This window comes from Tupaia chinensis, unplaced genomic scaffold, assembly GCF_000334495.1.
Source record: "Tupaia chinensis unplaced genomic scaffold, TupChi_1.0 Scaffold000484_1, whole genome shotgun sequence".
NCBI classification, from domain to species: domain Eukaryota; kingdom Metazoa; phylum Chordata; class Mammalia; order Scandentia; family Tupaiidae; genus Tupaia; species Tupaia belangeri.
In genome coordinates, this window is record NW_006159996.1 from 1,424,405 (window position 1) to 1,446,569 (window position 22,165).

Genomic DNA, 22,165 nt, shown 5'->3' on the forward strand with positions numbered 1-22,165 from the left:
TTATTCATTCAGCGCATTTATTAAGAGGCCTGTCTTGTGTCAGGCACTATGTGAAGCTCTCGGGACATGGTCCTGATTGAAAACTGACTTGATCCCTGCAGTCACAGCCTATAAGTTATTGAGGAAGACAGGCATAAGGTAAATAAACATACATACCAATTGCGGTGATGGTGAGAAGAAAACAGAATGGACAGAGATTTGTTTGAGCTTAAGATACCTTAAAGATGTTATGTAAATGACTTCTTGAGTAGGAACTTTTTTCCTACTGATTTCTACAGGTTAAATTCAAATGATTTTCACTGTTTTCTTTTTTCCCCCTCAGGTGTACTTTGTGGTTCCATGATGAATCCAGAGAACCCTCCACCATATCCAGGCCCTGGTCCGACAGCCCCGTACCCACCTTATCCACAACAACCGATGGGGCCTGCACCCTACCAACCAGGACCTATGGGGGGACCCTACCCACCTCCCCAGGGGTACCCCTACCAAGGATACCCACAGTATGGCTGGCAGGGTGGACCTCAGGAGCCTCCTAAAACCACAGGTGTGTGTTTTCGAACATGTGAGTGTGCCTGTGTGCAGTCCCACCTCACCGTAGAAAATGTTTGCATGTTTGCTTTGATAGAGAAAAAACTCTGGCCTTTGTGACACATGGTTGATGTCCCCAAAGTCTGATGATGACTTAGGGTGACTTCTCACTCCTGAGAAAGGACTTCTTTCTCAGAAGTCCCAAGTCAGTGCTGTTTATTTCCTTCATACCTTTTGTCCTCTTTGGGGCTGATGATTTACTGGCTGATGTGTTTTCAGAGGGCCACCCACTCGAGCACTGGTGGAGGAGCTTTTGTTCTGGCAGCCAGTTTTGTTTTTTAAGTTTAGCCTGTTGGGGTTGTTTTATCTGCCAGCTTGTTGACTTTCAAGTCATCTTCTTTGCCATTGCTCCTGGGGTTGATTCTCTTTATAAATATTTTCGTAATTCTATTTAACCTGCTAGTTGAGTTTTCAGCAGGCTCCTTCTGCATCCTTCTGTGTGCCAGAACAGTGCTACTCAAAAGTTCAGTGTACAGACAAGTTCTAGTCCCTGAACTACTTTGAGATAAACATAAAAAGGGAGAGTGAACATTCAGAAATGTTTAGAGCAATTTGACATTACTGTGACACTTAAGCATGGGATCCTTATATTTTACACAATGTATCAGTCTGTGAAGGATTAGAAATAAAGATCTTGAGAAGCACTGTGCTAGGGTGTCTTGTGACTGTTTTATGACCCTGTGGTTTGCCCAGTAGCTGCTCTCTTGCAGCTCTTCAGTTTAAGATTGCTAATTCTTATTGAGTGCTTATTATGTTCCAGTTGGTCTCCCAAGAGCTTTATGTACATTGACATTTAATCCTTGCAACAATCCTATGAGGTTATTCTTGTTTTACAGAGAAGGTACAGAGTAGAGTAATGACTTGCCTAGGGTCACCAGCTAGAAGTACAATAGCACACCTCAGATCGGAGTCCTGACAGTTTGGCCTGAAATTCTGTACCTATAATCTGTTGTGGTACCATTGTCCCTCTCTTGCCTTTTCTAAGATGACTTGCATTCATCTGAATTTAGGACCTTAGGTATCTTCTGGGAAATTCTAATCAAAAGTAGTAGTAGAGGAACCAGCAGTTAGCATAATGGCTATGTCGCTGGACTCCCACGTAGTCTACTGTGGTTCGTGTCCCAGACCCGGTGACTTAAAACTCACGCCAGGCGCGTGTGCGTGCGTGCCCAAGATCCCGAGAGGAGAATGGAGGAGAAGGGATTGCGGCATGACCATTTCCCCTGGGGGGTGATTTCTCGCTGTCTCTATGTCTCTCTCTGTCTGTCTGGCGAGCGCACGCGCCCTACAGTGAAAATCTCTCAAAAAAAAAAAAAAAGTAGTAGTAGAATTGATGGTTTATTGTTATTTATTTACTTATTTTGAATTTTTTTTTTCATTGGTGGGGCAGACAGGCACCTCATCATGTACAGTACCTCCGCCCACCCAGCTTTTCTGCCTGTCAGGATCATGGCTGCATGTGTATGTGCAGGAGCATGTGTGCAAACATGTGCTACATGTCTCAGGTACCTCAGAGTCTGAGCCCTGGCATTCTATATGGCTCCAGCATCTCAGAGCAGCATGCTCCCACCCGCAGCACCACAGCTGGGCCTAATGATTTATTTTAATCTAGCACTTGTAGATTGTTTAAAATGGGTGGATGCCACGAAGAAAAATACGTTGAAGAGGAATTTTGCATGATATCTGGGGAAGATTATACTTTTATAATGTCAGATCAGAGGCTCTGTTGAGATTAGAGTACTTGAGTACATCGAAAGGATTTAGTTTATCTTGAAAGAAAGCTTTTACAATCCAAGATTTTTTGGTAGTAGCAGTGTTTATAATACATTCTCAGAAGAGTGCAGGAGTTATAACCAGTGTAATCAGTGTGGCTGGAATTCAGGTCTGTTACATCAGAGGGATTTCCTGAAAATAAATCTCAGCTTCTGAATTTTCTGCTTCAAAACAAGGTAATCTTGTGATGAATGAAAGGCAGACCCGAAGGCATTTTGCCACAGGTGGAAGTTTGATGTATGCTTTGATTATCCATTATTATTCATAAATCTCATATCGTAGAGGTCAGAGGTGTTGTCATTTGGACAGGGCTTGGCAGGAAAGATCGGTTCACTTCTGTTCCACATGCTGTCTACTGGGCTGGCACATAGATGATAACATCCAGTGTGTCAGGGTTTGGGTATGTGCATTTTCCTTTTTTTTTTAAAAAACAATTATTTATTCATTCATTTATTTTAATTTGACCAGAGAGAGACAGAAACAGAGAGAGAGAGAGAGGGAAAGTGAGAAGGCAAGCTACCAGGTCTGGGACTCGAACTGTGGTTGGTCATGTGGGAGTGTCCAGCACCTTAACCACCACGCCACCTGCTGGGTCCCCAGGGTATGTGCATTTTCTACCCTCCAGTAAAGTTCATAAACTTTCCTGTTGGGTTGACTTAACAGCTGCAATACGGAGAAAGAAGCCATTTGCTTTGGTAAATGCTCCAGAAGGCAGTGAGAGACGGGAGCATAATCACAGACTGACTGCTAGAGGGGTCAGAAGATACTCATACTGAGATGCTATTATCCCTGTGTGTTCCACACCAGTCTTGGGTTCCTCCACTCTTACTGGCTTTGTTTGATCCTTCATATTTCCCTTGAAGGTTTGATTAAGTTCAGTCGCATTCTGTCAGCTGTTTCAGTTTCAATGGAATCTTGTACTTTTGGTTCATAAGAAATTATCTGAAATTCAGAACAAACAAACAAAACATTACATGTCTGGCTTCTCAGCTAAGATGGTTGAATTGGCTAAGGGCTGGATGTCTCTGCCTTACCCTCCCTCTCTGTCTGTTTCCCTCTGTGTGGCCTCTCAATGCTACTATCTTAGGCATCTTCCCAGCACCACAATGTCAGGGTAGTTGGGTTCCTTCCATGTTAGAGTGCAACAGTAGAAACTGCCAGACCTTTCTTTTAAAAAATAAATGAAAGAAACAAACATACAAAATTGTTTTTATTAAACTTTTGATTTTATAGCAATTTTAGACTTATAAAAATATTGCAAAAAATAGTACAAATGTGGGCCACCTGGTGTGGTGTGATAGTTAAGGTGATTGGATTCAACAGGACCTACTATACAGTTCAAGCCCAGACCTGGTGGCTTGAAAAATATGCTGGGCGCATGTGCATGTGTGCCCATAATCCTGAGAGGAGGAGAAGGGATTGTGATGTGGCCATCCCTCCTGGGGGGTGCTTTCTCATTTCCTTCTCTCTTTCTCTCTCTCTTTCCCATGAGTACATTGGCCCTGTAGCTAATGTAGAAAAAAAGAAAGAAAGTACAAATGAGTCTATAAACGTTTCATTCAGATTTCCCAAAACCTTGCATAAACACAATTTAATGATCTGTCAGACATTTTTACCCCTAGAGTCAGAGGTCTCAGAATGTCACTTTTGTTACTTTCTGATGGTCAAAGCAGTCACACGTCTATCTATCCTAGATTCAAGGGAAGGGGAAATAGATCACTCTTTGATGGTGAAGTGTTAAGTTCACATTGTAAAATGCAAATGGGATGGGAGATCTTTGGAAACATCACCATAAATTCCCATGGTAACAGGTGAATTCCTATTTCTAGATTCTTATGAATATAAGTAGTTGTAATGGGATTGTTTAAAGTGAAAAAAAAATTACAACATTACTTATATTCTTATATCAGAAAATGGGCGATCTGCTTTTTTCAGGAAAGTTCTGTGTTTTAGAAGGTCATGAAAGAGGAGCCAGCTGGTGTTATGCTGGTTAAAGGCTCTGGACTCCCACATGGTCGACCCCAGTTCGAATCCTGGACCTGGTGGCTTGCTTTCTCACTTTCTCTTTCTCTCTCATTTTGCCCCTCTCTGGTCAAATATAAATAAATAAATAATAAATAAATAAATAAATAAATAAATAAATAAATAAAGTTAAATAAAATAATTCTTTTTTTAAAAAGTCATAAAAAAGGAGTTTTTAATTTTATCACCAAATTAAAATGACTCCCATTTAGATACCTCAAGTTATCAGAAGTGTAAGAGTCCTCACAGGGTCTTTTAGTTTTGTCACCCTTCTGACCTCATGACAGACGTCACTAGTCAATTTTGGGTCTTTCTGCTGTGCATAAATGAGGCTTAGAATCCTTCTTACACAGGTGTTCAGGTATTCTAGGCAGTCACTGTGACTAGGTGTGAATTGTTAGGTGAGATGAATCCACTTACCAATCCTTACTAGGCTAACTCCTCTCTTGTTAAGATAGTCATACAGAAGCCCAAGGAGATAGTGACTTGCCAAGGTCAGCAAGTTTTGACTAGGATGCAAACCTTCTGATTCCAAATTAAGTGCATTTCCTTATTATGTCCTGCTGCTGTGATCTGGCAGGTTGTTTGAGAATTTCTCAAATATCCACCAAAGAAAAAAAATGTTTTTAACCCTTTCTCTCTCTCATCTGTATCTCTCACGCATACCATGAAAGAAACAAAAAGAACTACCTAGTAGTTACAGCAGGAGACCAGTCAGTCTCCTGGTAGACAGAGGTAAAGTGGAGTCTGATAAATCTGGATTCAAATCCAGTTATTAATACTAGGGCCTAGAGAAGTTACTTAACCTCCCTGATCTTTGAGTATGCCTCGTCTTTCCTTGTAAGCTTCAGGAAGTTACATACACCCTTCATCTCTGCTTCCACAGTACCTGGAAACAGTGTTGAGCATGCACTGTCTGTCTGTATATACGTATGCTCAATAAATATGGTGGATGAATTGAAATATCAAAGGGTGGCTATGAATTCACATTAGGTGAATTTTTTTTTAAATAATTTTTTTTTTGAGAGGTTTTTGCTATAGGGCATGTGCACTTGCCAGAATGACAGAGAGAGAGAGACAGAAAGTGAGAAATCACCCCCCCCCGGGGGGGGGGGCATGGGCATGCCCCCATCCCTTCTCTCTTCTCAGGATCTTGAGCACGCACGCATGCACACGTGCCTGTCATGAGTTTAAGCCACCAAGTCCAGGACTCGAACTGTGGTAACTATACGGGAGCCCAGCGACATAGCCATTATGCCAACCGCTGGTCCCAAAAGAATTATTTTTTATTTTAACTTTATTTTATTTGTTTTATTTTGACCAGAGAGGGACGTAGAGAAAGTGAGAAAGCAAGCTGCCAAGTCTGGGACTGAAACCACGGTCGGCCATGTGGAGTCCAGCACCCTTAATCACCATGCCACCTGCTGGCACAATGTTAGGTGAATTTAAGACCCTTTCCTTGCGATTTAACTCTTCTGAGTCCAGATATTGGGGTTTTATATGGGTTAGGACTGTTGATAGTCTGGCAACATATTGATTTAAAATGAAATAAGTTCTCCTTCAGCACAGATGAAGGAGATGCCTTCCACGGAGTCAAAAGTCCAATTGGCCTTAGAGCCAGGTTTCTAAGCCTATAAATCAGAAACTACCCAGTGACCCTATTATGATTCTTTTCTTTTTTTCTTTCTCTCTTTTTTTTAGTTTTCTTAGAGAAATTTTTGCTAAAGGGCACATGTGCTCCCTGGAGAGATAGAGACAGAAAGTGAGAAATCATCCCCCAAGGGGATGGCCACACTGCAGTTCCTTCTCCTCCATCTCGGGATTTTAGGCATGCACGCACTTGCACCCAGAGTGAGTTTTAAGCTGCCATATCCAGGACTTGAACAGCAGCAATAGACCGTGGGAGTCTAGCAACATAACCATTATGCCATCTGCTGGTCCTGTTCCTTTGTAATTTGAAGGAGTACCCTTCTAGGCCCATCAGGCCATTCACCAGTCAGCAAAACATTAGGAGATGCCTCTTTTATTCCATAGTCAGATACTCGGGAGAGGAGATAGAATGACACATTTCTCCTTCTGCACACTTTTCTTGGTTTCTATGCGGCTTTCATCACTTAGTGTGGAGATAGCAAAGGAAGAGAATTTAATGGTCTGACTCTTTTGGCTAATTAGCTTGAGGTATGGAATTACAGCCTGGCTTGTGGGAGCCTTGTATGCTTTCTTTCATCAGAAACTCTGATCAGGCATTTGAAAGGCCCTGGGAAGCTTCCCGCATAGACAAGTCCAGCACTGCCTGTCTTTGCCAGGCATCAGATGACAGAATACCCCAGCAAGGACGCTGCATAGTGCCTCCAAAAGCCATTGGCTTAGGAACCTAGGTAGAGTTTCTCCCGTTCTTTGGGCTTCTGCTTCCTTATCTTTAGAACTGGGATTACAGAACTGCAGTAAAGAGTAAATAAAGCTAGCGCCTTTATTATACAGTTTATGACACCTTGACGGGCACAGAGGAAGAATTAGTACCCTTCCTCAGCCTAAATACTTTTTTTAAAGTTTTTTGCCATAGGGCACACGCGCTTGCCTCATGCGAGACAGTGAGAGGGAAAGTGAGAAATCACCCGCCCTCCTGGGAGGTGGGGGAGTGATGGCATTGTGTCATCTTCTTCATTCTTCTCTGGGGATTTTGGGCAGTCACTCACACAGGCCCGGTGTGATTTTTAAGCCACTAGTCTGAGACTCCAACAGTGGTTGGCCATGTGGGAATCCAGCAACTTTACCACTACGCCACCTGTTGGCCCCCATTTTCTGAATTTTTAATTGTGTATGGATTGTAGTGGGAAAGACAGAAAATTGGGAATGTAGGGGGAATGTAGGGGGAGCCAGTTACTGAGGGTCCCTTCTGATCTTCCCTGAGAATCCACACTGGCGACAGAGTCATTTTTTATCTGCAGTCATAGACATGTAACCAGTTCCTCTCCTCCTCCTCACACTCCTTTGCCATGTCTTCTTTTCCTTTACTTTCTTTTCTTCTTTTTTAGGTTTTTGCCATAGTCTGTATACACTTGCTGGAGAGAGAAAGTGAGAAGTCACCCCCCAAGTAGTGATGGCCACACCGCAGTCTCTTCTCCATTCTCCTTTTGGAATTTTAGATACACATACACACTTGCCCAGCATGACCCTCCAACCTCTGGGTCCGGGTCCCAAAGCATGGTCGGCTGTGTGGAAGTACAGCACCTCAACCACCACACCACTCACTGGCCCCCTTGTTGTCTGTGTTCTACCAAGACCTCCAATAAATTCTCATCCTTTTGAATAAGCGTCAGAGCCTTTGCAGTGAGCAGCAGGCACTGTGTGAGCCAACTGCTGCCACCTCTCTGACTCTCACCACTCTGCTCTCTACATGCTCTGCTCCATCTTCTGGGCCATCGTGGGCACACTTCGACTCTAGGCCTTATACTTGGCATACCGTCTCTCAAACGTCTATGCAACTTACAGATTAATTTTCTTTTGGTTTTTGCTGGTCTGTCACCTACCCAGAGAGGTTTCCAACCACCTCCGCCTTCTCATTGAACATAGCACCCAGCTGGCTCCTGCTGTCCCTGTTCTTCACCTCTTTTACCTACCTCTGACGCATTATGTTTCCTCAGTTGTTGGCTGCCTTCTTCTTTCCCCTGGAACTCTTCAAAGGCAGGGACTTTGCATGTTAGTTCACTACTTAATTAAAATATTTGGGCCAGCCCCTTGGCCTAATGGCTAAAGAGAGCTAAATTTTACATGGCCAACTGCATGATTTGAACCCCAGCCCTTGCAGCTTGAAAAGCACATCGAGTACATGCGCATGCATTCCCTAAGTCCTGACAGGATGGAGAAATGAAAGTAAAGGGATTGTGTGTGACTAGGCCCCACTGGGGAATACTTTCTTCTTTTCCTTCTGTCTGTTTCTGCATGTAGCCTCTGGCAATTTAAAAATAAAAATTTGCTGAATGGTTGTGACCACCTTCCCAGTATTTTCTGGCTGCATAGGGTGTCTTGTTCAGGCCTCACCTTGGGTTTCTTTTCCTTCTCATCTTGTCTGTACAGAATCCTAGAAGTGGCCCCATGGAGCTGCTGCTTACTGAGTTACTACCATGGTCAGGCCTGGTGCTGAGCACTGAGCATACATATATCCTTTATCGTTTCGTTGGCACAATGACTGGCAGGTGGATCCTATTAAAGAATGTAAATTGCCCAAGCTCGGAGCTGAGACGAGCACAGCAAGTGTTTCAGTCTGAGGGTCTGGCTTGAGAGACTGTTCTCTGTGATGAGGCTGCCTCGGTGGCTCCACCTCCAGGATAGATCACCAGCTTCTTTAGGGTCTGCTCCATGGCTTCCTTCTCACCTCCTTCCCACTGGCTATGGCCCATGCGTACTTTATGCCACTTCAGTGTGTCTTCCTTCTTGTCCTCTTAGTTTAGCCAGGTCTCTGCCTTAATGACAAAAGGTAACTGTTGTACAAAATATACTCCTACAGTTCCTATAGTTTATCCCCAGTTTATCTTTGTCAAACTCATTTAGCCTTCTTTCTTCCTTTCACATCTTTTAGCACATATCCTGGGACATTCATTTGAATTTTTTTTTTTTGAAAGATTTTTGATAAAGCACACATGCACTCGCTTGAGAGGCAGAGCGACAGAAAAACAGAAAGCAAGAAATCACCCCCCACCACCACCACCAGTGGAGAAGGCCATTCTACAGTTCCTTCTCCTCCACTCCCCTCTTGGGATTTTGGTCATGCATGCACACATGCCTGGTGTGAGTTTCCAACTGTGAGGTCTGGGACTTGAACTGTGGTCGACTGTATGGAAGTCCAGCAACATAACCTGCTGGACTTCTGCTGGTTCCTCGTTTGAATTTTCTAATGCCCACATGGTATTTTCATGGAACCCCTTGGAAAAGTGCCCTAAGATCTCTCATAGGCCTTGGCCAGTGACTTTAAGACTTTAACTTGGCCTGTCAGAGGCTTGAGAAGCTCATGGTTTCTGACCCAGCAAGAGAATCTGGGCACATACACCTTTTTGCATGAGAAGGGGAGACAGAGCTCTCATGGTCACAAGGACCATCTGCTCTGGCCCCTCAAAGGATAAAACAGGCTGGGTATGTGATCCTCCTGGCATCTATGGCTCTTGAAAAGGCTCTGACATCAGTTCTTTCTTTCATCTGTCTCAAGGGCTTTCTTTGCCCTATTCCAGAAAGGAGATTGGGCTTAGAACTTGCTGATTCTTGGTTTGGAAGAGAAACCACTCCTCTAGAACTTTTGCAGCATTCTCTTGGTCTTCATTTATTTCGCAGGCTTTACAACTACACTGTTTTTCTGTGCGAGAGGCCAGAGTGTTCCACCTACCTGAGTGTAGAGAGGTTCTGGTGGAAGTAGTTGTCTCACCAGACAGAGGAGAAACTATATATACAACTTAAGGGCTTAAATAGTTTTTTGTGCCCTGCTTAATGATTTTCTGTTACTTATTGAATAAAACCCACAATTCTGAAAGGTTTTAGGGGCCTTCCTGGTCTGGCCCTGCTTATTGGGCTCAGTTTCCGTTCCTTAGTCTTGCTACCAGGGTTTCCTCTCCCACATGGCTTTTCCTCAGTATGGCTTGGAATATTCTTTACTTCTCTCTTGGCTCAGTACAAGTAACTCCTATTAACACAGCCTTCACATTTAATTCTTCTGTCACTTCAGTGACATTGGGTGGCATTTTCCACCTCCCAATGTGGGTCAGGTTTCTGTTCTTCATAGTACTACCTTTTTTTTTTTTTTTTTTAAATTGCCAGAGGGCTTGTGGACTCGTCAGAGACTAGCAGAGACAGAGAGAGGAGAAAGCACCCTCCAATGGGGTGTTGTCATGCTGCAGTACCTTCTCCATTTATCCATCCTATTGAGGTTTGGGGTGTATGCACATGCACACACACACATGCACATGCCCAGCATATTTTTAAGCTGCCAGGGCCAGGATTTGAACTACAGTTGGCCACTGTGGGATCTGGCTCCCTTAACCCCTAGGTTATGGGGCTGGCCCTATAGTACCATCTTACAGTATAATTTTATAGTCTTGACTCTAGTTATAGAATTAAGATCTTGTGGAGCCAGCAGGTGACGAGGTGGTTAAGGGCGCTGGACCTGGCTGCTTTTATTCTTACTTTCTTTCTCTCTTGCTCTGTTCCTCTCTGGTCAAATTACAATAAAGAAACAAAGAAATAAAAGTTAAATGAAATAATTCTTTAAGAAAAAAAGAATTAAGATCTTGCTTTCTGAAAGTTCTATATAAGAGACCTTTCCCAATTTAACTTACCACTAAATTCCACACTACTTTTTGAGTGATTAAAGATGAACAGTTTAAAGATACACAGGTGTGGGCCAGCCAGGTGGCATGGTGGTTAAGATAGCTGGTTAAGATACATGGCCAACTGTGTAGTTTGAGTCCTGGACCCGGAGGATTGAAAACACATCAGGTGCACAGCAAAAGTAACAATAATTAGAGTGAATCAGCAACCCTCAGGATGTGAGAATATACTTGTAAACTATACCTAAGATAAGGGTCTGATAACCAGAATATCCAGAGAACTCAAGCAGCACACCTGAAAAAAAAAAAAAAAATCAACCCAATTAAAAGACAGGCAGATGATGGGACCAGCAGATGGTGTGGTGGTTAAGGTGCCAGACACTCCCACATGATGGACCCTAGTTCTAGTCCTGGACCTGGTGGCTTGCTTTCTCACTTTCTGTGTGTGTGTGTGTGTATCTCTCTGGTAAAATTAAAATAAATGAATGAATAAATAAAATCAAATAAATAATTATTAAAAAAAAAACACAGGCAAATGAGCTGAACAGAGAACTCTAAGGAAGATGTACAAACAGCCAAAAAGCATATGAAAAAATGCTCAATATCTCTTATCATAAGAGAGATGCAGATCATACCACAATGAAATACCACCTAACCTCAGTTAAAAAATACTAAAATAATATTAAAAATTAAAGATGTTAAGTACTAGAGAGGCTGTGGTGAAAATGGAACTTTCCTAAACTGTTGGTGGGATTGTAAATTACTAAGCCACTGTAGAGAACAATATGGAGGTTCCTCAAAGATTTACAGATAGAACTACCATATGATCCAGCAGTTCTACTACTGGGTATCTACACACATGATAGGAATACACTCAGTTGGAAAAGTACTTGCACATCCATGTTTACTGTGGCATTATTCAGAATTATTAAAACATACAGTTAACCTAGATGTCCATGCACAGGTGAATCTATTGAAAAAGTATGGCACATATAAACTGTGGAATACTACTCAGCCATAAAAAATGAGACCCTGGCATTTGATAGAAAGTAGACGAATATGGAAGATTTACTGCTAAGCGAAACAAACCAGACTATAAGAGAGAGGCATTGTATGTCCCCACTCAATATATACTGAGTACTTGTACTCTATGACAGAAACTAAAAGATTGGAAGATATAAAAGAATGAAGAACAACTGTGGCTACTAGAGACAGTATGGGAGGAGGATGGAAAATGGGGGATGGTGAGAAGAAGGGAATCAAAGGGAAAAGAAAGAAGCAAAACATTTAAGGTACACAAAAATGGAAAATTATGTGTTGGTGATGTGTGTGATAATACCTTTAACTGGACAAATATGCAATGTATTCATGCTGGGAAAAGTATGTTATAATGATATACAGTGATTGAATGTATAAGATATATATGTACACATACACACACACACACACACACACACACAGGGAAAAACCATGTCAGGCATGTGTGTATGCATGTGCCCAAAATCCTGAAAGGAGAAGGGATTGTGCCATGGTCATCCCCTTGAGGGGTGCTTTCTCACTTTGTCTCTTTCCTTCCCTCCTGGTGAGTGCACATGCCCTATAGAAAACAAAAACACAGGCAAGAGGACAGAGTGAAGCTGAAATAAGCCTTGTCGAGTAGTTAAAATGTGGGTCTGATTTTTTAGAAAAAACTGTTTTCACTACTGTCTCCTCCCCCACCTTATTAATTTTTTCATTGGGATCTGAATGGAATACTCAGTGTGTGACAGAGGGTTAGAATACTGTTATATTATTGGCAGGCACAGATGTCTGAATAATAAGAAATGAGAGATATAGTTTTGGGGTGTTTTTGCCTCCACTCTCTCTCACACCCCCTGGTCCTTAAACAAATTGAAAATCTTTTCAATGACTCCATTCATAATGTTTATGCTCATGTTATTTTCTAGGCAGTTCTTGTATGCATGTGTCATTGGTATCACGCTGCCACTGTGTTGTCGATAGCATTGTGTACTCTGTTTCTCCCCTGCTCTTTGTCATAAACAACTTTTCCTAGGGCAGGGTTTTCGACATTGGCACTGTGAGTACTTGGGCTAAATCATTTTTTGTTGTGGGAGTGCCTCCTATAGGGTGTTTAGTGGTGTTCCGAGCCTCTGCTCATTAAATGCCAGTAGTAGCTCCTCAGTTTTGACAACCAGAAATGTCTCCAGACAATACCCAATGTCCCCTGGAGGACAGCATCACCTTCTTTTGAGAACCACTGCTGTACCATATTAATAATTAAAATTTTAAGTGGACCATTGCTTTTGAGTCTAGTGAAGGAAATGCCTTCTTAATTAGCTTCATCAGCAGCTGAAAAATACATGACTTTTTTGGTGGCCTGCTGAGGAGAAGGTTTGGGGAATTTGGAACTATAAAGAACTCCCTCCTGGGGGGCTGGCAGGTCGCGTGGTGGTTGAGGCATTGGACTCTCTCATGGCCAGTCACTGTTCAAGTCCTAGACTTGGTGACTTGCTTTCTCACTCTCCCTCTCTCTCTCTACTCAAATTGAATAATAATAATAAATTAAATAATTATTTAAAAAAAAAGAAGAACTCCCTCCTGACTGGACAGGCTTATTTCTGACCCTCAATGCAGTCTGGGACTAGAGAATCTGGGTGTTTGGTGCTGATTCCTACATTAAAGCCATCAGAAGAGTTTGAGGCCAGTGGTTCAGATATTTTCATAGTATATATTAATTATTAAATATTAAGTAAATATTAACTAGTGAAGCTAGTATTTGTCTAGTGGCTGCTGTGTGTCAGGCACTTTTGTACATTAACTTATTTAATCCTAAAAACAATCTCTGAGGTAGGTCTTATTATAATCTCTATGTCTTGTCTATGGTCCCCCGGGGCTCACCGCAAAGCCTGACATGTTTCCATGTGTCATCAACCTCCATGTAATAAGAAAACATGTTTTATAACCTTGTCTTTTTTCTTTGGAAGCATGACTCTTTCAACAAATATCAATTAAATGCCTTCTGTAATTTAGTCACTAATTATTTTGTTTCTAATAAGATATTATTCAGGTGCTTTGTTATGCATTATTTTGTTTAATCCATGCAGCAACAGTCCTGGTATTATCCCATTTTAGAGATGAGGAGACAGATTCAGAGAGATGAAATAACTTTCCTCAAACCTATTTAAATAGTAATAGCTGAGTTAAGAATTGAACCCAGGTCAGTCTAGTTTAAAATTGTAACTTTCAAACAGTTAGGCATTCCATTAGGGAATATAAAATTTTAAATAGTTTAAAATTAGCAGTAACACACATTGTTTGCAGTGGTAAAGGAGGATTCCATGAGGACGCATGTTGCTTGTGGCACTCAACTGCAAATTTTCTTACCAAAGTAGATGAGAACGGCCTTTAGAGAGTGTACTGGGGATTGGTACCAACTCTGCCTCTCGTACCACGTACTTATGACTTCGGGCCGTAAGGTAGCAGCTCTACTGGTAGCAGCCAGGCCCAGCCCTTTGATAATGGTCTCCCTAACAACTATACTCAGTAATTCATGTGTCATGGGACAACAGTCTGGTCATGAGGACAGTAGGGAATTGTAGACTCTTAAAGATGGTCTCTGATTTTTTCATTTTCCTGGGAATAGAAACTCAGTCTTTTCAGACAGACAGGGGGAGAAGGAAAAAGTACCCCCCGGTGGAGTGTGGTCACACCACAGTCCTGTCTCTTCTGCCTCTCCATCCTGTTGGGATTTGGGGCATTAGTGCACGTGTTACCAGCATGTTTTTGAAGCCACTAGGACTGGGATACAAACCATGTGATCAGCCACGTGGGAGCCGGCTCTCTTGACCATTAGGCCATGGGACTGGGCCTTTTTAAAAAAAGCATATTTGTTTTATTCGTGATAACACACGCATGTGCATGAGAGAGAACCCTAAACAGTGTCTTGTCATGCTGTGACCACTCTTCGCTAGCCTTCCAGCTCCTCAGGATCTTGGACATGCACCCATACACACTGGCATGTTTTCAAGTGAACTCCTACGTTTGAACCATGGTCAGCCACTTGGCTTCCAGCACTGCAGTTCAGTTTGGTATCGACTACTTCACCAGGCTGGGCTTGGTCAAATACTTTATGTAAGGCACTATCTTTTGTATGTTTTAAAGCACTTAGAAGTAATGGAGTATGAAAAGACAGCTGCTCTTTGCAGATCTAGTTTATAGGTGGCCAATTGGCTCCCCGTGCCTGCTGGCTAGGAACAGGTTGGGTTGGCCAGATCTGGTTGGCCTGGGGAAGCAGAAGGTGTCTTGAAGTCTTAACACTGTTTCCAGACCAATGTGCTTCATTGTTGTTCCTAGCCCTCTACTATCCAGGTGTGGTCTGGATTTTTCTGCTCTAAGACTACTTTTACTCGGTCTTGACTATGTTCGTTCCCGTCACCTCTTGTTTAACTTTCTTTAGTTAGGTTGATAAAAAACAATGAGGTTGATAAAAAACAATGAGGACATTGATTTGATAGGCTAGGAAAAGGAGACTACTTGAAGTAAAAGGCAGCTGGGGCCAGCCAGTGGCGTGGTGGTTAAGGCACTGGATCCAACATGGCTACTGCACAGGGTGAATCTTGGACCCGGCGGCTTGAAAAATACACTGGGTGCACAGTGTGCATGTGTGCCCAAAATCCTGAAAGGAGAATGAGGAGAAAGGATTGCAGTATGGCCAGCGCTATACCCCTAGGAGGGAGGGAATAATTTCTCACTTTTCATCTCTGTCTCTGTTTCTCTTCAGCAAATGCACACACCCTTTCACAAACTTAAAAAAAAAAAAGGCAGTTAGGGTCATTCGTAGGAGTGAGAGTGATGGAGTAGGTCAGTCTTGGAAGGACTGGGGCCAGGCACTCACTGTAGGGACCTCCCTTGCCATCTCCACCATGTGGAGCAAGTCCAGTGCTACAGGTCGTTAAGGTGGGAGACCCTCAGGGTCGATCTTCTCTTAGGTTATGCCCTTCCGAATAGTAATGAGGCAGTAGTTGCATTGGAGGGGCCCAGGCTCCAGGGCAATGCATAGGGCTGTGTGGCTGTCAGCATGCCAGCAGCCTGTGTGGCACAGTGCCCCCAGGCACCTGGTGCCATCTTCCCCATGGTTGATGTGGTTAGCCACAGGAGGAACTTGAGGAAGAACCTCTTGAAAATTGACAGCTTTTTCATTCTCTGGCTATCCTGATACAATTTGGTGTCTTTCAAAAAAAAAAAAAAAATCAATATTCTGCTTATATTGTGGCTTCTCAGAGTTGAGATGCTCTAAAATTGTGATATGACACAGGATGGTTGTAATTAAAATGCTAGAAGTGAAGATAACAAGAATTGGGATCTTTCTCCCTGGATGGAGACTTAGACAATGGCATGAGGATGAGGACCAAGACCAGCATGATCAGTGGGCCAGAAGAACTGGTTTTCTTCCAAATCCCTGCTTAGGTCAGGTCTGCTGATACCACAGAGCCTCTGTTCCTAGGTCAGACCTAGGTTCTCACACAGAGGAAAAATTGTCTCTTAAAACAACATATTTAAATTATAGAAATCTCTCTTCCTTCTAGAAAATAAATAATACCCATGAGTTTTCTACCCAGAGACAGCAGTTAATGTTTTGGTATAAATTGTATTCTCTCTTTATTTTGTGCCAGGCACTGTACTCCTTTTAGGGATTATCCCAGATAATCTTTTTAACAATTCCAAGAGCTTGGTACTCTTATTTTCTCCCATTTTTCAGGTGAGAAACTGACCATGGAGAGGTTCAGAGACTTTCATTAATGGACTTAAGTGGACTGTGCCAGGTGTACTAAGTAGAACCCCTGAATCCAGTGAACCTGTATCTGTGACAGCTGGACCCTAGAGGATACAGAGATGAAGGGGACCCAGCTTCTGCCCTGTGAACTGAGCTGACAGTCTGGCAGGAGTCACTGGTCTGTGAAGACAGACTCAGTGGGTGGCTCATGGCAGTATTCGAGCAGCCTGCTCTGGTCTTCTGCTGTTCCTGTCTTGCCTTGGCTCCCAGAGGGTGTGGGTCCCTTCTCTAGGAACTACTTTCCTATCGCTCATAAAACGTCTTATCAGCTTGTACCAGGAAGCTTGCTGCTGTTAGGACCGCAATCTTTTGGTTTTGAGAGGTCAGTACTATTCTCCTCTCCCCTTCCTGTTGGGCACCTTTTCCTCATTAGACAAAGGTGTTTTGCATGTCCAGGCTGGGATCCTGGTTGGAAAAGGTAGCATATTCCTAGGGTTTCCTTAACCCAGCCTCAGCCTTTTACACTTCACCTGCTTTCTGAACTAGGGGAGAGAGCAGAGCCTTCTCTCCTTCCTCCCCCAGGGCCCCCATTCTAATTGTTGGGATTGTACTTGACTTTTCTCCTTGGGTTCCTAGGCTGTGGGTGCAGAGTGGTAAAAGCTGCTGGAGTCCTCAGCATTTTTATTCAAGTAGAATTGGGAGTTGAGGGTCACCACAGTTTACATCGGAGATGAAAAGGAATTCCTGAATAGGACTATTCTCCCCCTTGACAGAAGAAAAGAGTGGTGAAATTGGTGAATTGGTAGGAGGGTTCTGGGTAACAGGCAGCTCCAGCCTGCTGATAAGGTGTGTGTAGGTAGTAAGAATGGTTATGTGGTTGTGAATATCAGTAGGAGGCAGCACCCCTGCCTTCCTAGGTTGTCATCTAGTAGCCTGTCGTTCACAAAGAGTTGGATTCAAGTAGTACATTAGGGAAATAGAGGCCTCTTTTATCCTGTTTCCATGTCTTTTGTTCACTCTTCAAAAAGACCTCAATTCTTTGTGTAAAATAGGACTGCCTATAGGATTTGCCAGCTTTATGTAATGCCCAGGCGTCTTAACAGTTGGAGAGCCTTGCCTTCTGTCCCTCAAGTCCCTGTCTTGGGAGCAGTAATATCTGCTAACATACACCAAATACTTGCTGTATACTAGGCACCAGCTTATGTGCATTAACTCTAAATTTCCAAAGAACTCAAAAGGGAATAAGTGCTAATCCTATTTGCATTTTATAGATGAGGAAACTAAAGCTGGAAGAGGTTGTCACATCCTTAAGGTGACACTGAGGCCTTGTTTGTCCAACTCAAGTGCCAGCTCTCTTTACCTCTGCCAAGCCCAAGATATCAGGTCTACTTGTGCTGTGACTAGGCAGATGTCAACAGCAGTGCTCAAAGACTGCCCGAGAGTGCCCCAGGCTGAGTGTGGTGTAAGCTGGGCTTTTGGAATTTGTAAGAGTCCCTTCTTCTGTCTCTTGGATCTCCCAAATGGTGGTGTATAAATAAACTCATTGCTTTAAGTGGCTCATAGATAGGGAGACATCACTTGGCTTCTGGCCTACAAGCCCTAATTCGCCTAGTTCTCCTCCTTAGGGTTTTTGTTTGTTTGTTTGTTTGTTTTGAGAGGTTTTTGCTACAGGGCACATGCGCCCCAGAGAGACAGAGACAGACAGAGAGACAGAAAACGAGAAATCACCCCCCCCCCCCCCCCCGCGGCGGGGGGGCGGCGCCAATTCTCCTCTCAGGATCCTGGGCACGCACGCACACGGCGTGAGTCTAAGCTACTGGGTCCAGGACTTGAACTGCGGTCGGCTACATGGGAGTTCAGCGCCATAGCCATTACGCTAACTGTTGGTCCTGCCTCCTTAGGGTTTTCATGGCAAGGACTAGCTTGTTTCAGTGGAAAGGTGGTTGATTAGGGAAGTCTCTGGCCTCACATTTGCCAAATAAGCACATCTCAGTGGTGGTTTTCAGGACCACCTGTTGCTCGACTGTTAGCAATGCAACAAACCAGAAGGAATTGCTGTGGGGCAACTTGGTAGATCCCATACAGTTATTTTCCAAGCTGTTAGTAGCCTTTGTTTCTCTTGAGATGGTTGGCATTGCTGGGAGGGCAGGTAGGGACAGTCCTTTTAAGTGAGGTCTGCCTCAGGTCACTCATTTACCATGTTCATTGACATGGTAGTCCTGTCCCACTCCTGACCTCAGAACTCACTGTATACCAGGCTCTAAGCTGAAGTGCATTCAGTTGTAAACACAGCTATTTTTACTGTCATAAAGTTAAGTCTGGCAGTAGAGGAAGAAAACAGCTCAGAGTGTCTTGCATAAATATATCTGCTAGAGCTGTTAATCAGTAACCCAGGAATGTGGTACGTGAAAAGCCAGTTGTGGTCTGTATACATAAGATTAAACACGCTTTGTGTTCAGTAAAAATGATATGGCAGTGTTTGCCTTCATAGAAAATGTGGTGAATATTATTTGAATGAGACTTCTGGAGCCAGCACTCAATATGAATCAGACCAGCATTGCTGATAACAGAGCAGCCTGTGCCTGTCTGTGCCTGGGCGTTAATGGGCAAAACACAACATCTACCTTCTTGGTGATCTCTGTGCTTTGGGGCAAGTTCCAAAGAGCCAGCTCTCCTCAAAGTAACCTTTCCATTTTTTTCTGTAATCTAGTTCCTTAGCCTTTTAAAATCATAGCAATCGTCTTCTATTCAGGGGCTACTGACATTGAGAGTTTGTGGTTTCTGAGTCACTTTCTATTTCTGTTCCATTCTTAACCATTTTTCTTCTTGCTTTGTTTCCATGATTCCCTAGTTCCAAGTATCTTTCCTGCTGCTTGGCAGGGTGTGAAAGAATAGGTTATGCAGTGATCAGCCTTTTTCCACTCTTGTAGTCTAGGGGCAGGAAGGGGTCCATTCCCTCTGTCAGGGGAAGCCTGGTCTGTAAGGGCTGGCTGTGGCAGCCAGGGCCAATCTAAGACGATGCCCATTTCTCAGTGAGTTGCTCACTAACCATTGTTTACTTAAATCTTCTTATAGCAGCATAAGGGAAGAGAGGTGATGACAGGGCAGTTTTAGCATGGACGTTCTCCCACTACAGCTCATTGGAAGGATCAGTGGGGGAGCTAGACAGTGGCACGATGGTAACAGTGCTCTGCGAAGCTGCCTCACATGGGAAAGTTCCAGATTTGCTTCTAGATACCTCCCTAAAAACATGGACACACTTGTGCCCATGATCCTTCTCTGTGTCTCTTGTTCATGGAAGAAAGAAAGAAAGAAGCTTTAAAAGAGAGGATGTGTTTTGATGCTGAACTCCAGCTGTGTTATTATGTGCCCCACCCTGCTTTGGCCCATGTCTATGCACTTTCTCAGGTGAGTCTTTTGTCTCTTTCCAAATGGTCTGTGAGCTGCCTGAGTCAGGGACAACAGCTTTTATATCTGAACTCCCCTACAGGGTTAGCTGTGTTGGGGAAACAGGAGTGAGCTTGTGAGGTGGGAGGGAGACAGCACAGCGTCGGCAACAGCAGCTTCATTCTCCTTTACATTCTCTGGATGTGAGATAGAGAATTGGAACAGTCTGGAAGAGTCTTCTGGCAGGAGGACAGATGAGCACACGGGAAAGCAGAATGGACTTCATGTTTTTGGTGGCCATGATGTGCTGCTGGCTGGCCAGAGTCCAGGCTGTCCCCGGGGGACTGCAGGATTGATTCATGCTACTAAAATCGAAGAGGACTGAAACCACTGCTAGAACAGAACAACCCTGAGTCACCAGCATACAGAACTGGCCTGCTGCAAAGCTCAGCTCTAGTATCTCCTCTCCGGGTGTTGAGGTGTCCTGAAATTGTCATGGATAAGTAGAGGATTGAAGAAGGCAGGGTTTCATGTATATGGTAAAGTAGTCATAACATTTGCCCTTTAACCATCTGTAAGTGTATGTTGATTGGCATCACAGACATTCATGATGTTGTACGGTATTGCCACCATCTATCTCCAGAACGTTTTCCATCTTCCCAAACTGAGATTCTATACCTACAGAGCAACAGCTCACCATACCATATCCCCCCGCTCTGGGCAACCACCGTTCTGCATTTTGTCTTTCTGAATTTTACCATTTTAGGTACCTCATGTAAGAGAAACCATATAGTATTTATCCTTCTCTGACTGGTTTATTTCACTTAGCATGTTTTCAAGGTTCATCCATGTTATAGAATATATCAAGTTCCCTTCATTTTTAAGGAGGAATAATATTCATCATATGTATATATCACTCTTCATTTATCTGTTCTTCCACTGATGGACACTTGTGTTCCTCTCACCTTTTAGCTATTGCCAATAATGCAATAGGGAATGTGAACATGGATGTACACATGATCTGTTCAGATCCCTGCTTTCAGTTTTTTAAAAAAATTGCCAACGAGCATGTGTACTTGCCAGAGAAAGAGAGAGAAAGCACCCTTTAGTGGGATATGGTCATGCCACAATCCCTTCTCAAGTTTTAGGAGCCAGGATTTGAACTACAGGTGGCCATGTGGGGACTAGCTCCATTAACCACTAGGCCACAGGGCTGGCCTCCTACTTTCAGTTCTTTTGGTAAGGGTTTTAAAGCACATGGAGCTTAATGTTTTTGAAGATCTGTTTTTGATGAATCACTGCTGAGGGCTAGACTTACATACCAAAAGTCAGCTTTACTCACCTTCTAATTTTAGATTCCAACATAATCCTGATCACTCATAACATCACACTTCATTTTGATATTTGATCGGCTTTCACAACATGATTCAGTTCCAGTTTTACATATCATCTTTCATTGACTACACTTCAGTGGCCACTTCTTAAATTGTGGGGGCACCCTTGTCACTCAGCAATGGGCATTGAGCTGGGCAGTGTTCTTTCTTCCAGCTGGCTTGCTCAAGGGTTCAGACTCTTATTGACTTTGACCCTTCTCTTCCCTGACCTGAATTGGGCTGGTCTTTTGGCTTTGTCCCAAGACTTGGCTCCATTTGGGGCCCAGAAACCTTGAGCCTACTGAGGCATTGAAGCCCCTTGTCTTCCATCCGTAGCATCTTCATGTAAGTGCAGTCTTATTCCCCGTGTCTGCTGGCTCTTGTAATCTGCTTCCACTCATCCAGTTCTTACACAGCATTTAGTATGATCAGAATTATGGGTTATTTTGTTTTCCTAGGAAAGTAAAATATATTTCTGAAATACCTGAAATATTTGGAACTGCCACTGAACTGGTTTTCCCTGCACCAACTAGGAACACTAGGAGATATGGGCTTTTTTCCCCCCAAGAATTATTTACTTAATTTTATTTATTATTATTATTTTAAATTTGCTATAGGGATATGTGCTCACCAGAGAGAGTCAGGGGGCAGGTTGGAGTGAGAAAGTAAGCTGGCAGGTTCAGAACCTGAACCACAGTGCAGTGGGCCATACGGCAATCCAGCTCTTTAACCACTGCACCACCTGCTGGCCCTGAGATATGTGCATTTTTTTTCGGGAGGTTTTGGGCTTAGAGCGTGTGTGCAGGAGGGAGACACATAGTAAGAGGGAAAGTGAGAAATCACTCCCCAGGGGGATGGCCATGCTGCAATCCCTTCTTTTCCATCCTCCTACTGGGATCTTGGGCATGCACACACTCGTGCCTGGTGTGAGTTTC

The 22,165-nt window shown here is 43.4% G+C and overlaps 1 protein-coding gene across 1 annotated transcript in view; it reads left to right on the plus strand.

The window, feature by feature from the left end:
* Positions 1-319: 319 nt before the first annotated feature.
* The window catches only part of CYSTM1 (cysteine rich transmembrane module containing 1), a 28,282-nt gene continuing 6,436 nt past the window's right edge, over positions 320-22,165 (plus strand). The window contains exon 1 of the mRNA XM_006156195.3: positions 320-544. Coding sequence (XP_006156257.1) covers positions 340-544 — 205 coding nt within the window. The 5' untranslated portion in view covers positions 320-339. The remainder of the gene's footprint in view (positions 545-22,165) is intronic.